The sequence below is a fragment of the Copadichromis virginalis genome, linkage group LG8 (genome assembly GCF_057382275.1).
Source record: "Copadichromis virginalis isolate Kocher_CV1m ecotype Utaka linkage group LG8, C_Virginalis_male_GT1.1, whole genome shotgun sequence".
In the NCBI taxonomy this organism is placed as follows: Eukaryota; Metazoa; Chordata; class Actinopteri; order Cichliformes; family Cichlidae; genus Copadichromis; species Copadichromis virginalis.
In genome coordinates, this window is record NC_140625.1 from 15,703,900 (window position 1) to 15,720,524 (window position 16,625).

General features: G+C 38.9%; 1 protein-coding gene across 1 annotated transcript; it reads left to right on the forward strand.

Annotated features, from left to right (window-relative positions):
* Positions 1-12,890: 12,890 nt before the first annotated feature.
* LOC146703043 (zinc finger BED domain-containing protein 4-like) lies at positions 12,891-16,556 on the forward strand. The gene is made up of 4 exons (XM_085467311.1): positions 12,891-12,944; positions 15,191-15,788; positions 15,984-16,202; positions 16,543-16,556. The coding sequence occupies exons 1-4, from the start codon at positions 12,891-12,893 to the stop codon at positions 16,554-16,556; spliced, it is 885 nt and encodes a 294-aa protein (XP_085323437.1).
* The last annotated feature ends 69 nt before the right edge of the window (positions 16,557-16,625 follow it).

Sequence of the window (16,625 nt, forward strand, 5' to 3'; positions counted from 1 at the left end):
AAGAGCATCAATAACATTTTTAGAGCCACTGTAAAGGATGATAATGTCATTATAGCATCTCTAATTATAATTGTTTATATGCAGTATAAGAGTAAGAAGCAACTAATTCAGTCGATGAGTTGGTTTAATTCTTTTCTTAACTGCAGATTTCTTTCATTAACACTAGGAAGCGCCAAAGTCACATATCAATACAGAAACTTAAACATTTTCTGATATGATTACTGTACAGTGAAAATCTCATACCACTGCAACCATGCATAACAAAGTCTTTGTTCAGTATCAGTTATTTATTTCTGTTAAACAAAGTCTTCCGTTTTTTTAGATGTTAAAAGCAGTCAGTATGACACTGTATAATGCTAACTTGCATGCAGCAGTATTCAACAACAACAACAGCAGCTTCATGATTTTGTAGTTTCCAGAATCTAAAAATATTTAATATTTATACCTCATCAGCATGAGACTCAACTTCTGTTTCTTGTTATGGCCTTAGAAGAGTTAAATAAAAGACTCTCATAGGATCCCCTCAGCATTTATTCACTCTTGCATATGCTATTTACATTAAATATAAAATATAACCACAGTAGGAAAGTTGGGTGCAGTGTCAGAATACCATACAGTAAGTAAGCCTCACATTTTCTGTAGACCTCAACAAAACAGGCAGGTCTATATAATGACTTCATAACTTCATACAATGATTATTTTGGATTATTTCAGCTTGTTTTAATCAAGTTTAATCATTTATTAATAATCAAGAATTTATCTTTTTATAATGATGACTTATGAAATACTTTTTCACTCAGTACACTTCTATAACAGAGAAACATCTTGGTAATGAAGCTATTTTTACAGTCAGAAGTTACACATACAGTCACTGAGCTTATGGTAGTTTGGTTCACAGGGGATAAAATATAAGGAAATGAGCTCTACAAAAGTATTCCGAAAAATATAGGTACAGGTTCACTAACTAACAATCAATGTTAGATCTTAACCCTTTCACGCATAGTGGATTTCAATACACTGGACAGCTATTCAAAGGCTGTTTTCTTGTATTTGTGTCAGTGTTGATGGTTTACTTGCACATAAACCACTCTACTGGACACTGATGTTTCACTCCATACACATCAGTTGCTCATCTAAGTGAACATGTAAAAACCTCTTTGAAAAATACATGTTTAAAAAATGAAGTTCAACAGTCTTTTTTTTTTTATGCCTAAAGGTAAAAATAATTTAAAAACAATCCTGATTAAAGTTGTCACGATTCATGCATGAAAAGGTTAATACTACTCATTGTACTTTTTTTAAATTTAAAATGTGTCTCTGCTATATTTACCATTAAAATAGCAGTCATATTTCTACTGTTTGCAGACATTGATAATTGATAATAATTGAGAATAAATCTGAAGGCACCAGTTTGTCTTACCTGACAAGAATAATGTAGCACTGATTATCCAGTCCATTTTGTCACTCCCAAGGAAAGAGGGTAATGATAGATGAACGTGAACCTACTTCTGCTGATAGTGTGAGCTGAAATCAAAAATGCAGAACTCATAAAGCAACCTCTCAAAGCTAAGACAGTCAGTTAGAGGAACTCTTATGTAGGAGTTGCTACAGTATTAATAACACTGTGTCTTTGATGCTACACAACACTGTGGTGGTGTCGTTTACATTTTATCTAAAAAATCATCAACTTGGTTTTAATTAAACAATAAAAACAGATATAACAAACAAGATTGGAAGTTTATTACTTTTGGAGCCACAAGATGAAATTACTGTAATCATGAATAATAATTAGAATAATCAATAGCCAAAAAAAACCCCACATTTGACCAGATTACAATATCTTTCCCACTGACCATATAGTATGATTAAAAAAGCCTCTTCTTGTAAAAGAAATTAAGAAAAATGAATTACAGCACCTCCAAAATATGAAGCCATGACTTTCAGTCAGAAAGACTTGCCCCCTCCTACTTGAAGGAGGTAAGGGTATCATTGCCACTGGAACTGGGAAGCGTTGGCGAGCAATATTGAATTTGGTATGGTTGATATGGTTGATTTTGGTATCGATCAAATACTAAGTAAATACAGGTTCAGTAGTGCATATATAAAGTACCATTAACAATATTTTTTAAACTTAACTATAGGTAAGAACATTGTGACATGATTTATGAGGTGAATCATTATCAGAAAACATCACAATGTCCCATTGTTTTTCTTTGAAGTCTTTTTTTCTATTTTTTTTCTCTTTCTAATTTAAAGCTAAGTTAAGTTTTGAATATTAATCAAACAAGTTAAGCATAACTGTAATGGGGACGGCTTTAAGACCCAGGGGACCCAAGAGAGGATATAAAAGAAGAAGTAGCAGCACTGACAAGTGGCTGTGAAAAATGGTTAATGGAGAAGTTGAAGAGCCTGAGAAGTTTCCATTGTCTGCTACACAAACTGTCATTGTAAATCTCTGCAGAGGTTCAAAGTACAGGCTGTTTTTCTTTTAGTGGTTTTTTTTAAGTTTGCTGAAATGTATTTGATTTTTATTGTATTTCATCTTTTTAGTATTGATTTTAAAAGACCACATTCAAGTTGTGCAGCAAACATAATAGCTGGAGAGTTGGGCTGGAGACAGGTGAGGAGTGTTAAGCTCCACAGCCTGGTTCTGAACTAGCCTTTCCTCATTAGCGAGTAAAAGACTGGTTGAAGATGTTCTGTCTTGTTTTCGTTCTTCATGAGGAATAAGTCTCTAAACTAGCAGGGTCTGTGGAAGCACAGACTCAACAACAACTACTCTTTGAAAATGTTTTAGACAAAAGGGAATTGGAGATTAACTATACAGCTGGCTCAAGTGACTGTATTTTCAGTAATAGTACTGCCAGTCCAAGTGGTATGTACCTCATTAACAGGGATAGACTGATCCCATACATTTACACATATACGTATGATCAGAGGAAGTCCTATGTAGGCTGAGCTACAATACTGACAGTATTGTCAGTTTTTTTTGTTTTGTTTTTTGGGGGGCAGGGGGTGATCCAGTCCTTTTTTAAAATAAACACTAATAGCACTTTTGCGCCCATATGAAGTTATTTTTAATCATAAATAATAATTAAAAAAATAACTAACCAACTAACTTCAGTTCTTGTTAACTGTTGTGAAAATAAATTGATAGATGGTTTTACTCAGATGATACTCCATTTTTGTCACTTTCAATTGTACATAAGAAATAATTGAATGATTGTAGAGAATCAATTTCCAGTTTATAGTATGCATATAAAAGAATTTGCATGGTTTTCATTTCATGCTTGTTTGACAAAATCAGCAGGATATCCTTTAAAGCAACCTCCTTACAAGAAGCCTAAAAATAAAAAGGGTAATTTTGCCTGACTTCCTTTGCACTCTCATCCAGTTCCTGTAAGTCAGAAAATCTTATAATTTGCTAATTCTATATTATGCATACAGTGTGAGTTGGTCAAATAGGCCTATATTAGATATGTTGCTTTATCATCAACATTTTTTTAATTTTGGGTATGATATTCTCTGAAGTGACAACACAAAACATAACTGAGGTTTTTATTGTTACACCCCGGCCTAGGCAACCGGAGTGCAACACGAAAAAAAGTAAAAATAAAGAAAAAAAAACACACACAAAAAACCCCACTAAAGCTCACCACCAAAATCCCAAAACGAAAGTATCGACAAATCTATTTACAACAAACTATTTATTTACAACAAAACACCAAACTATTTACAACACGGGGGAGATCGCGACCATGACACACTGAAACACAGGGTTTAAATACATAGAGGGAGCAATCAGGAAAATGGACAACAGGAGGGAAACACAGCTGGGGCAAATTAGACCTGACGAGACAGGGAAACGTAAACTGAAAACACTAAGATAACACAGACTTTCAAAGTAAACAGGAAACACATAACAGTCACGCCAAAAACAACACACTGACAACACCGAAACGTAACATTATACTGTGTGTAAATTGGAAGATGACTCCTAGTCTTAACTTGAATTTAAAAGATTAGAGCATTACAAAGCACATCATTGCACATCAGCAGTTTTGGCTAAATATAAATGTCAGTTTTTTCAGGGGGAAGTATGATGGGGAATGCTATGTTTAAAATCCCTTATGAAAGCAATTGGGAAATTTTTTAACAAAAACATAAAAATTCATAGGTGGGCTAATAATTTTGTTTTCAACTGTATTTCATTTTCTCCTCCCCCCTTTTTCTCCACTGAATGTGGATGAAAATAACTGATATGCTAAAGGCATGAAGAATAGGGAAGTTCTTCCATTTCCCACTCTTACAGAAATGCTTGCTCATAGGGGGTAAACTGATTGTTGTGGTTTTCTCTGTATTTTTGTGGGGTCCTTACTTTACAATATCATGTGCTTGAGGCAACTGTTGTTTTGAATTCATGCTATATAAATAAAATTTTAATGAATTTATATGCATCAATTCTTTTAAAACTTTCTCTTTTGCAGTCCGTTGACTGACTAAAATGTCCAGTGATGTTTCTGCATAGTAATCTTGAGAGACAGACGTAAGCTGTAAAAGGTTGACTCTAAGTGGATTTCCTGGACCTACTGCAGAAGTTATCAGTGAGGTACAGTACAAAGACAATGTTAAGAAGCACTAACTTCAAGCTTTGGTTTATGGATGCACAGTCTGGAAATTAAAAAGCCTCTCATCAGTGGATGGAATACAGAACAAAGAGACACCTACCTGGAGTGCATCAGTGTGCCAAGGTAACTTCCACTTCAGGGACTACCTTATACTTGTCCTCGCTGGATGAATCAATATTTCTATTCAGTGGCCGTGTCAATACTGGCATACTGACTTTACTTGACTCTGAGATTTCCATCTTAAGGACATTTTGGCCAATGTTCAGTCACTTTTGATTTGATACACAGTCTGACACATAATTGAGGTGCCATATTTACTTGCATACTTCCTGCTTATATCCAAGGATTCACTGACGAGTACGCAGTGAGAATGTTATACACTCACAAAACACAAATGTCTGTGACATACGAGGGCATCAGGACTGTCCTTTGTTCTTACAAAACTTGAAAAACTATAGAATAGCTGCTGCAATCGAATACTTACTCTATACCTCCAGAGTCACCAGAATTTAAGCATACTTATGAGGGGCTATGCCTGCCTTCTTCATGGTCTTGCAGCTAGAAACAGCATATACTAAAGACTGAGAAGGATAAGTTTACTACTTCTCTACTATACACAACATTTTACAAAAAAAAAAAAATGTTGATTTTTTTGTTTTAATATATAAAGATGCTTTTAAAATAGATGCTTTTAGATATTATTAGTATTTCAGTTCTCCGAATTCCAATCTTGTGGGACCAATGTACACAATATACAATACAATACATTCAAAGGACAAAAATCATATTTAATCAACATCAGAGGGACAATGAAAGGCATGCAATGTCCAGTTTGACTTTTCATTTATTAGGCTGACTCACTCTTACTGGGGAGAGGTTATGCTCTGTTTCAATAGAACCAATCTAAGGCTACGCTCACACTGCAGGCGAAGGCACATCAAATCCTATTTTTTTTGACCCTATGCGACCCATATCCGATCATGGTATGACAGTGTGAACGGCACAAATCCAATATTTTCAAATCCGATCTGGGTCACTTTTGTATGTGGTACTGAATCCGATACATATCCGATGTTTTAGAAAGCGACTGCTGTTTGAACGGTCATGTCGCATTAAATCCGTCTTTTACGTCACTGACAATTCAATTCAATTCAATTTTATTTATATAGCGCCAAATCACAACATAAGTCGCCTCAAGGCGCTTCATAGATACAGAGAAAAACCCAACAATCATATGACCCCGTATGAGCAAGTACTTTGGCAACAGTGGGAAGGAAAAACTCCCTTTTAACAGGAAGAAACCTCCGGCAGAACCAGGCTCAGGGAGGGGCGGGGCCATCTGCTGCGACCGGTTGGGGTGAGAGAAGGAAGACAGGATAAAAGACATGCTGTGGAAGAGAGACAGAGGTTAATAACAGATATGATTCAATGCAGAGAGGTCTGTTAATACATAGTGAGCGAGAAAGGTGACTGGAAAGGAAAAACTCAATGCATCATGGGAATCCCCCGGCAGCCTATGTCTATTGCAGCATAACTAAGGGAGGATTCAGGGTCACCTGGTCCAGCCCTAACTATATGCTTTAGCAAAAAGGAAAGTTTTAAGTCTAATCTTGAAAGTAGAGATAGTGTCTGTCTCCTGAATCCAAACTGGAAGCTGGTTCCATAGAAGAGGGGCCTGAAAACTGAAGGCTCTGCCTCCCATTCTACTTTTAAATACTCTAGGAACAACAAGTAGGCCTGCAGAGCGAGAGCGAAGTGCTCTAATAGGGTGATATGGTACTACAAGGTCATTAAGATAAGATGGGGCCTGATTATTTAAGACCTTGTATGTGAGGAGCAGGATTTTGAATTCAATTCTGGATTTAACAGGAAGCCAATGAAGGGAAGCCAAAACAGGAGAAATATGCTCTCTCTTTCTAGTCCATGTCAGGACTCTTGCTGCAGCATTTTGGATTAGCTGAAGGCTTTTCAGTGAGTTTTTTGGACATCCTGATAATAATGAATTACAGTCGTCCAGCCTGGAAGTAATAAATGCATGAACTAGTTTTTCAGCGTCACTCTGAGACAGGATATTTCTAATTTTAGAGATGTTGCGCAAATGGAAAAACGCAGTCTTACATATTTGTTTAATATGTGCATTCAAGGACATGTCCTGGTCAAAAATGACTCCAAGGTTTCTCACAGCGTTACTGGAGGCCAAGGTAATGCCATCCACAGTAAGAATCTGGTTAGATACCATATTTCTAGGCTTTTCAGGGCTGAGTACAATAACCTCAGTTTTATCTGAATTAAGAAGCAGAAAGTTAGCGGCCATCCAGGTCTTTATGTCTTTAAGACTGTCACGGCTGGCGGAGGGAGCCGTGTGGTGTGGAGGAAAAGGAGGACCCAAGATGCAGCAAACTGATGACAGAGTGATGTTTATTTACCAGGTGGTGGTGGTGGCAAAAACAGGCAACTCAGCATGAACAATTACAAACGGAAACCTAAACTGGGAGAAACTAAAAAGCAAACCTGAGACCATACAAAAGGGGTGCGGGGCAGAGAGACGCATAGACAGGACACCATGTAACGCAGATGAATGCAGAGATACACGGAGGAACGCAGACGAACCGGCAACAGGCAGGAAAACACACGGGGCTTAAATACACACACCAGTAATCAGGGGATGAGAGACAAGAGGGCAACACAGCTGGGAGGAATCTGGGCTGACGGGACAGGGGAAATGTAAACTGATCACACTCACATACGACACGGACCTTCACAATAAAACAGGAAACTCAGACACATGGAACCAGACAAGACATTGAACTAAACAGACAGATTCACAAACAGATGGGGTGACACCATAGACAGACAGATACAGACGCAGACTCAGAGGCAGACCGAATATAACACAGAACCTAAACAATCATCATCTAGAAAATGATAACAAACTAAAAGCGCTGGGTCACCGACCCAGGACCATGACAAAGACATTCCTGCAGTTTAACTAATTGGTGTGTGTTATCTGGCTTCATGGACAGATAGAGCTGGGTGTCATCTGCATAGCAGTGAAAATGTATGCTATGTCTTCTAATGATACTGCCTAAGGGAAGCATGTATAATGTAAACAGAATTGGTCCTAGCACTGAACCCTGTGGAACTCCATAATTAACCACAGTGTGTGAAGAGGACTCTCCATTTACATGATCAAATTGGAGTCTATTAGATAGATATGATACAAACCACTGCAGCGCAGTACCTGTAATACCTACAGCATGTTCTAATCGCTCTAATAGGATATTATGGTCGACAGTATCGAATGCTGCACTAAGGTCTAGCAGGACAAGCACAGAGATGAGTCCACTGTCAGAGGCCATAAGAAGATCATTTGTAACCTTCACTAAAGCTGTTTCTGTGCTGTGATGAGCTCTGAAACCTGACTGAAACTCTTCAAATAAACCATTCCTCTGCAGATGATCTGTTAGCTGTTTGACAACTACTCTTTCAAGGATTTTTAATATGAAAGGAAGGTTGGAGATTAGCCTATAATTAGCTAAGACTGCTGGGTCTAGAGATGGCTTTTTGAGTAAAGGTTTAACTACAGCTAGCTTGAAGGCCTGTGGTACATAGCCGATCATTAGAGATAGGTTGATCATATTTAAGATCGAAGAATTAATTAATGGCAGGACTTCTTTGAGCAGTTTTGTAGGAATGGGGTCTAAAAGACACGTTGATGGTTTAATTATTGAAGTTATTGAAGTTATTGACACAAGACAGACGCCAATTATCAGCGCCCGAGAAGACATCGTGAAAGCTTCCTGTACGGGATCAGAACGATGCCACCTTGAAATGAAACCAAAAAAAATATTGAAACCGAAAAAAAATATTGTAACTGAAATAAATGTACTGAAAAGTCTGGTACTGAAACTGAAAAAAAAAATGATAGTGAAAAACAATTAATTGAAACTGTAATTTTTGTGTTTTCGCTTACAATTTTTTTTTTCGGTTTCAATCCAGTTTTTTTTCTCGGTTTCATCCATTTTTCGGTTTCACTCTGCTGGCACTGTTTTAGCATCCGGGGGCGCGCTGGGGGGCGGGGGGACGGGGATTCCAACCTAAATGTATTTGCATATATTATAATGCTGACCAATGACTGGAGAAAACACGGACGAAGAGGCTGCGGTCACGGACAAACTTGCATGTGTCTGTTTGGGAATGGCAGATGCTGAGAGGTCCAGCGTTTACATTACCGACTATTTCAAAGTGACAGCCTGAGGTGTTCTTCAGTAAATTGGACTATCGGACAGGAGGACCTGAGGCCCCACCGCATTATTTTTGGTAAGTTAAATGTGTTTGTAAGCGAATCTGTAATTTAGGTCCTTAACTAGCTACCTAGCTAGCTAAGATGAGCATTCGGCTGTAGGTAGGGTTGCCAACTCCCTGAAAAATAAATAAGGGACACCTCGTGGCCAGGGCCGGGCGACCCAGTTGTCTTCACCCTTCCCAGTGTGGTGAATTTTCTAGCTCTTTTTTTGTGTGTGAAATTATTTTTTTAACCATTTGACTTGAAGTTGATTTAAGTAGATGCATATTCAATTCTTTGTGATATGAACACATGTGAAACAAATGATCATTTAGCCATTTATTTTTAGCTCAAAATGACAACATTAACACAATAAAACAGGCCTCTTTCTTAAACAGAAGCTTGTCATGCTTAACTTTTGAGAATATAAGTAAATCTTTCTTTAAAAGAACTCTGTCCTGCTTAACTTAAAATAAAAGAAAACAATAGAAAGAAAAATATTCTTGTAACAGTGCACATTTAGTGCATTTAGTACAATTGGCTTCAGTTGAGGTATTATTTCAGCTTTTCTAATGCTAATCAGCTGCTCCTGTTTGAAAACCCGCTTGTTCCCATGATTACGCATCATTACTCATCTATGTATTACTTTTATGTATTAGTCATCTATTTGTTGTAATCATCTATCCTTACAGTTGTTTATTACACAAAATAAATTATATTATCACACTTCTGGCCACATAGCGCTGATAATCACTGCACATGCCCATATTAACTTTTTCCAGCCAGGTGTTTTCCTTTTCCCATTCTTCCCTTTCTCTGAGGGGAACAAACATTGCTGCTCTAATGCTGGGCTTACACTGTGTGGTTTTAGGCCCATTTTGAGCCGATTTTTGAGTGATCGGACCGATTTTGGCCTTCATCGTGCGTCGTGTAGTATACGTGGGGTAACGAGAAGTGATTAACACCTCACGACCAGCTCCCGATCATCAATCGCTCGTGAGGGCGTCACCACAGGCACTCACACTGCTCACGCGCAAACACGTAAACGTCGGTGAAAAAGACGGAGCAGCACGGCAGTGCTGCGTGTGATCTGGACACAAGCGATGGAGGCACAACTTGTAGAACTTTGGAAAGCTCATCCGAGCCTTTTCCATGTGGCATCACAAAATTATCACGACCATAACAACCGTGAAAATAGTTGGATCTACACTGCTGCTCAATCACAGCTGCCTGATCAATGTTTTTCATTAGCAATTTAGCAAAGTTGATGGTGGTGGTTTGCGTGTCTGTGTGAGTGAAAGACAGAGAGAGCGAGCGACAGATTTTCTGTTATAACCTTCATTTTATGGAGGCACAGTGTGAGCACTCAGGTCGCATCGGAGCATCGGGCCGTATAGTGTGAGACCTGCATCGTGACCTACCAACTTCTAACCCCTGCGAGTCAATCGTGCAGTTTGAGCAGGAGCTGAATAACGCGACTGAAAAAATCGCACAGTGTCTGCCCAGCTTTAGGTGTACTGTCATCCGAGACTTGCACCGCAGTGTCGGCGTTTGTTCCCCTGTTGGCCATGCTTGTTGTTGTGGTCATCTGTTGTCTTCCGGTATTTTCTTTCCTCGACCAATGAGATGAGCGGTAATCTGAATTGTTATACTCGAATTGTCATAAGTGTGCTGTCAGCTCATTGGTCACAAAGCAGGAGAAGGGCTGGGAATTATGTTTTCAAACAAAGTGTTAATTCCATTAAAAGTTATAGACTACTTTTGATTCTCACTGTATTACGGGACAAAGTGCGTCCCTTATTAGCTCAATACGGGACGTGTACTTTTGTTTCTAAATACGGGACGATTCCGTATTTTAAGGGACGGTTGGCAACCCTAGCTGTAGGGGAAACTTCTTTTGTAAAGTTCGTTTAGCTAACCCGTGCAGGTGAATGAATTTACCCTGACTAAAGAAATCAAGAGAGACGCACCGGGCTGCTCAGTGACTAACCACGGTTACTGTACTTTTATTATGAGTATTATACTGTAAGAGCAACAGGCTGGACTCTGCTTCTGCTCCTGTTCAGAGCTGATTATTAAATATGTGCAAACAGCAGCGTGTTTTCTCTCGCTTTCCACATGTGGAAGGACATTAACACCGACTTTTAAAACGCAAAAGTAGTATGCTATGCATGATTGGAATACATTTTAAGTAATTTGATTTATTTATGGGGTTTTTATTAGATTTTATAACACCTGATGTCCTCGTGGACAAAAATGTACAAAGTGTTGCAAAGGGCCATATTTTCACACCATACTGCTTTCAGATATCTTGGATCTTGGATCACTGATGTGTGGGGTCAAGCAATGGTCATAACAACAACAACAAGCAGCACAATGAGGAAACAGGCGCTCTACATTCAATTCAATTTTATTTATACAGCACCAAATCACTACAACAGTCGCATCAAGGTGCTTTATATTGTAAGGTAGACCCTACAATAATACACAAAGTATGCTCACAAGCCTCCATTGCACTGGAGGCTTGTGAGATCATTTTTTTACAATGTTGTGGAAAGGAATGACCAGTAGAACAATGCATATATTGTCATTTAGTATAATGAGGAGGAAGAATCAATGTTCAGGAAGAACATATTACCAGTATTTAGATCACATCCTACCCTTTCTCTAAAAAAGCACATCACCCACCCGCAGAAGTGGAAGAAGACTATAAAGTGAAGGAAAGTGATGAAGAATCTGAACTATGTTCAAGTAGGTTCTCAGGCATCCAGGACGTGGTAGTCTAAGGAGCTTGGAAAGAAAGTGACTGTATGTACCGGCTCACTCCTGGTGGCCGATTGGCGGGGCCTGGCGCCTGTGGCCCGGCTGGGCCCCTTCCGGGGGGTGGGGTGCCCTCAGGCCTCTGGGCCTGAAGCTCGGTCCTCTCTGGCACAGCTGGCTACCAGCAGAGCCCGCGGGCACGCCACTGCAACCCCCTCTGGCCTCTGCTCTGTAGCTGCTGGGTGACCTCTCGTTACTCAGCTCTTCCCAGGAGGGTGGCACGGTTCCCCTCCTTTTGGTGGTCCTCCTCGGATCCTCGTACTCTGGGGCCTCTGGATATCTGGGGCCTGGATCTCCTCCATACCTGCTTCATGCCCTGGGGGACAGGGCTATGGCTCCCCACACTCCCTAGCAGATCGTTACATGGAGAAACCTTTGGTATACAAGCATGCTGATCCACACAGGTGTGCACACAGGTGTACACACAGGTGTTCACAGACGTGGACTACACCTTTCTTGGCTGCTGCCTCAAAGCACATTGTGCGCTGTCTATCTTGCGTGCTGCACAATATCGTTTAATATCTACTAGCTAGTTTATTGTGATGGTGCTGTTTTTTATTATGTTGCTCTTCTTTTGTTTGCTTTCTCTTCTGTTTTTTTTTTATCCATCCAGGTGATCCAGGTGTTTTGTTTGTTTTTCTTTCTTTCTTCCCCCCTTTCTCACCGTCTCTTCTCCCCTCTGTTTTTCTTTCTCTCCCTCTTTCTTTCATTCTTTCTCCCTGTCCTATCCCCCAGTCATGTCTGTCCCGTTTGTAGCAACCGAAAATAAAATAAATACATAATTATAATAAAGGTCAATCAAATGGACCAATATGGCAAGGCCATGATGATCCACTTGGTAAAACAAATCCACTTGGCATCTTTCTTGGCCTTAAGACAACAATTCTGATGGCTAAAGATCCAAATGGGACATAAAAAAAAAGTGACTTGGCTTTTTGAAGTTTCTTGAATTTTCAAAATGTGAAACTGAAATAGAAGATGTGTGAGAGAAGATGCATGACTCTCTCGTGCGTCACAGAGAAAGACGAACTACCACGGTCCAAGCACATATGCCAGGTCCCATACTCCTTCAGTTGCTTTTCTACTTGAGCACTGAATGCATTATACACAGTGTATTCTGCTTGTATTATGCTTTTTAACTTTCAACTTTCATGCCAATGGATGCATCAGAGACCAAGTTGGGGTTCAGTAACTTGCCCAAGGACACTTTGGTAAGAACTCCAGACTACAGCACACAGAGATTGAACCAACAACCATCCAATTAGTAGATGACCTGCTCTACAGCCAACTCAATGACAAAAAAGGAGGGACAACGAGAGAGGAAAAAAAATGGATCGAATGCAGCTGTAGGCATATGTAGGTATGTGGTTCTTACTGCCGTGCATCCAGTAAAGTCGCTATGGCCAGTTTATGACATCCTAAGTCTGTTAGGGAAGTTTTCATGGTACCGTGATTGACATAATCATAGAATAGCAAAAAGGACATAATTTCATGATAAAGACACAATACATGATCGTCGTTCATGACACAATTATTGATGTGTATGGAACAAGTGAGTGTTTCTCCTGCTGTTGATGTACAATCCAGGTACTGATGTGACTGTGTATGAGCGCCTAGTCCCCTTCAGAGGACTGTGTCCATTCCAACAGAACATCCCAAGTAAACCAGGTAACTATGAGATAAAAACATGGGCAGTATGTGATGCCAGGTCCATCTGTACATGGAACATGCTAGTGTACGATGGCAAACTGTCTGGCCTGCAGTCAGGGCACGCAAGTTGTCCCTAACATTAAAGAAGGTTTCCAAAAGAAAACAATTACGTGTAACAACTTGTTTACTTTATATGCCCTTGGCCTGCAACTGCAGAAAAGAAAGCTGTCCATGATGGGACCAGAACAGAAGAATAAACCTGAGCTTCCTCCTGCACGTGTGTCAAATATGGACACGCCTTTGTTCTCATGAAAGTTTGCCTTCACTAAGACCCATGCCCTGGTGTCCTACCATGCCAAAACATAGAAAAATGTCAGGTAATAAGTTGGAATAAAGTTGAATAAAACCTTGAAACACAGAGATGGATGATCTTTTATACTTATTGCTTTATAAATAGTCATTTTTGAGCCCAAAGGACAACAGATGTGATTATTTGCTGCCAGTAAAAAACTAGAAGTAATTAAAAACAGCTTCCTAAATTAACTTTGAAATTTACCCGTCTGTGATAATCTGTTAAAATAACCAACTCTGGTTGTGAAAGGATAATCACAATATATGATGATTTTATTGATTTTATTTACCCCAAAATAAAGAAACATTTCATTTAAATTAGATTTTATCAGACATAAATTTGAAATTGAATAAAGAAATAGTGTTGAAATGTTTGAGTTAAGTTTTAATTAAAAGTGGGGGAAAAATCCAGTTCATATTAATTACGTATCAATCAAACCAGATGGGGACATTTTTGTCCCCTGAGGACCACAGGTGTGATTATGTGCTGCCATTTAAAAATGTTGAATGCTTCAAAAAAAAAATCATTCCCACTAAAGTTCAACATACAACACTCTGTGGTTAGTCAAATACTCAAAATAATCTGAACATTTAGGCCGTCACAGAGCAGCTGTATTTGTACTAGAGATGGCACGATACCACTTTTTTATGTCCGATACCGATATCATAAATTTGGATATCGGCCGATACCGATATGACTCCGATATAGTGTGTTTTAATCAATAAAACTGTTTTTTTAATATCTTGCTGCATTTTGTATAAGTTCATACTCAACAACACTAAAGCTATTCTGTTATACCTGTATGTAAAAAATACACTGCACCCAAAATATTTTATAGTTCAGCAAAACTGAACTACAAACTGAACTCCTTTTTGAACTGGTTTCCTCTTTCTGGTGCAAAGTGGGCCAAAAACAAACAAGAGAGACGGACTCGCGACAGAAAAACCCATCAGCTGATCATTAAGCCGTTTTATCACTGAAGTAGCAGCAGGACAGGGAGGGAGAGAGAAGAACCAGTTTACATGCAGCTTATCTCAGAACTGTCGGTGAAAATTATTCTTGGAGCTAGGTTTAATTGAACTGCATTTTAAAGAGGTGCAATTTCACAATTTGTGTATATTTTCTAAGTTCACTATTTTGTCATGTGTTGAGAAAAACACAGATTTAAAAATTACATGGTCTAATATTTACATTTAGCATATAACTGCAACATTATTTTTTCGTTTTTTTTTTTAAAGACTCGAAAGGACTTGAAATTCAAAATTTCAGACTTGTGACTTTACTTGGACTTTTGCACCAGTGACTTGAGACTCGACTCTGACTTGCCTGACATTACTTGAGACTTGACTTGAGACTTGAGGATAAAGACTTGAGACTTACTTGAGACTTGCAAAACAATGACTTGGTCCCACCTCTGCAATCTAATGTATGCTTTTTTAAATTGTATTTTGTAAGGAGAGGCTTTCAGTCGTGCAGGAACAACTAAGGAAGCTTCAACTCAAACTACTACAGGAGGTGGAAACCCGCTGGAACAGCACTTACAATATGCTGCAAAGACTTTTCGAGCAAAGGGAGCCAGTGGGTGCTGCTTTGGCAAGTCTCACAACAGACATCCCACCTATGTCATCTGAGGAATTTGGTATAATTTCAGAGTGTCTGGTTGTCCTATCACCATTTAACGATGCAACCACTGAGCTCTCTCAGGAAAAAAGGGTGTCTGGGTCAAAGGTCATACCTTTGCTCACTATGCTGGATCATTGCCTCAATAAACAAATGGAAAAACCACCATCCATTGGATCTTCTCTGGCTCAGAAGCTGAGGATGCTATTGAGAGAGAAGCTAGATAAAATACAGACCATGAGCATTATGTTTCTTGCGACACTGCTGGACCCAAGGTTCAGAAAACTCGGGTTTCTCAGCCCTGCAAGAGCTAGCGAAGCAGAAAAAAGACTGAAAGCAGAATGTGCTTCCGTAATGAGGGCCTCCACCACCTCTTCCTCCGCACCACCACCACAGCCATCAACGTCACAATCTGTTAAGGCTGTTTCCCACGGTACCATTGTTATTGCATTTTAGTTGCATTTATATAAACTGAATGTTGGGTTTTCCACTGTATCTATTATTGTATGATCTACTGTACAATATAAAGCGCCTTGAGGCAACTGTTGTTGTTATTTGGCACTATAGAAATAACATTGAATTGAAAATTGAATTGGTAGTATCTCATAAGACTCTCCTTTTTGTTTAGGTAACAAACTGTGGCGTCGCCTGGATGAGAGTGTCAGGCAGACACAGACACAAAATGTGACAGCAGACGCAAATATTGAGGTCCAACGGTACACGATGGAGCCAAATATTGGAAGGCTGGAGGACCCCCTTAAATACTGGGAGAGACAGCAATATGTCTACCCTCACTTATATAAGTTAGCATTGACATACCTGTGTACCCCTGCCTCATCTGTGCCCTGTGAGCGAGTGTTTTCAAAGGCAATTTCAATTGTTTTCAATTGGACTGGATTATGTTGTATAATGATAATTTGATTTATAAATAAACAAGTTAAACAAGTATATGCTTATTCTATAAACTACACTGCTGTTATATTCTGGCTACATACTGCAAATAGTAAACACTGACATATGAAATAAATGTCTTTTTTCATATAAATTAAAAACACAAAGTTGAAAAGTTGTATATGCTGTCATTTATTCCTGAATCAAGTAAGTCAAATGTCACATGGTTAGTTTTTTTTTGAAGAAACCAAAGGGTTTTTAGCTACAGTATATACCGGATTTCATGCATTTTACAGTACACATGGCATGAAATTTCTTTTTACATGCAATGAATTTTAAACAATCACTGTACAATGTTTGCAAAATGTTTATCTCAAAA

Coding starts and splice junctions, on each gene's coding strand:
- LOC146703043 (XM_085467311.1), top strand. CDS start 12,891: ATGGATGCATCAGAGACCAAGTTGGGGTTCAGTAACTTGCCCAAGGAC. Junction 12,945..15,190: donor ACTTGCCCAAGGACACTTTG/GTAAGAACTCCA, acceptor GTATTTTGTAAG/GAGAGGCTTTCAGTCGTGCA. Junction 15,789..15,983: donor TGTTAAGGCTGTTTCCCACG/GTACCATTGTTA, acceptor CTTTTTGTTTAG/GTAACAAACTGTGGCGTCGC.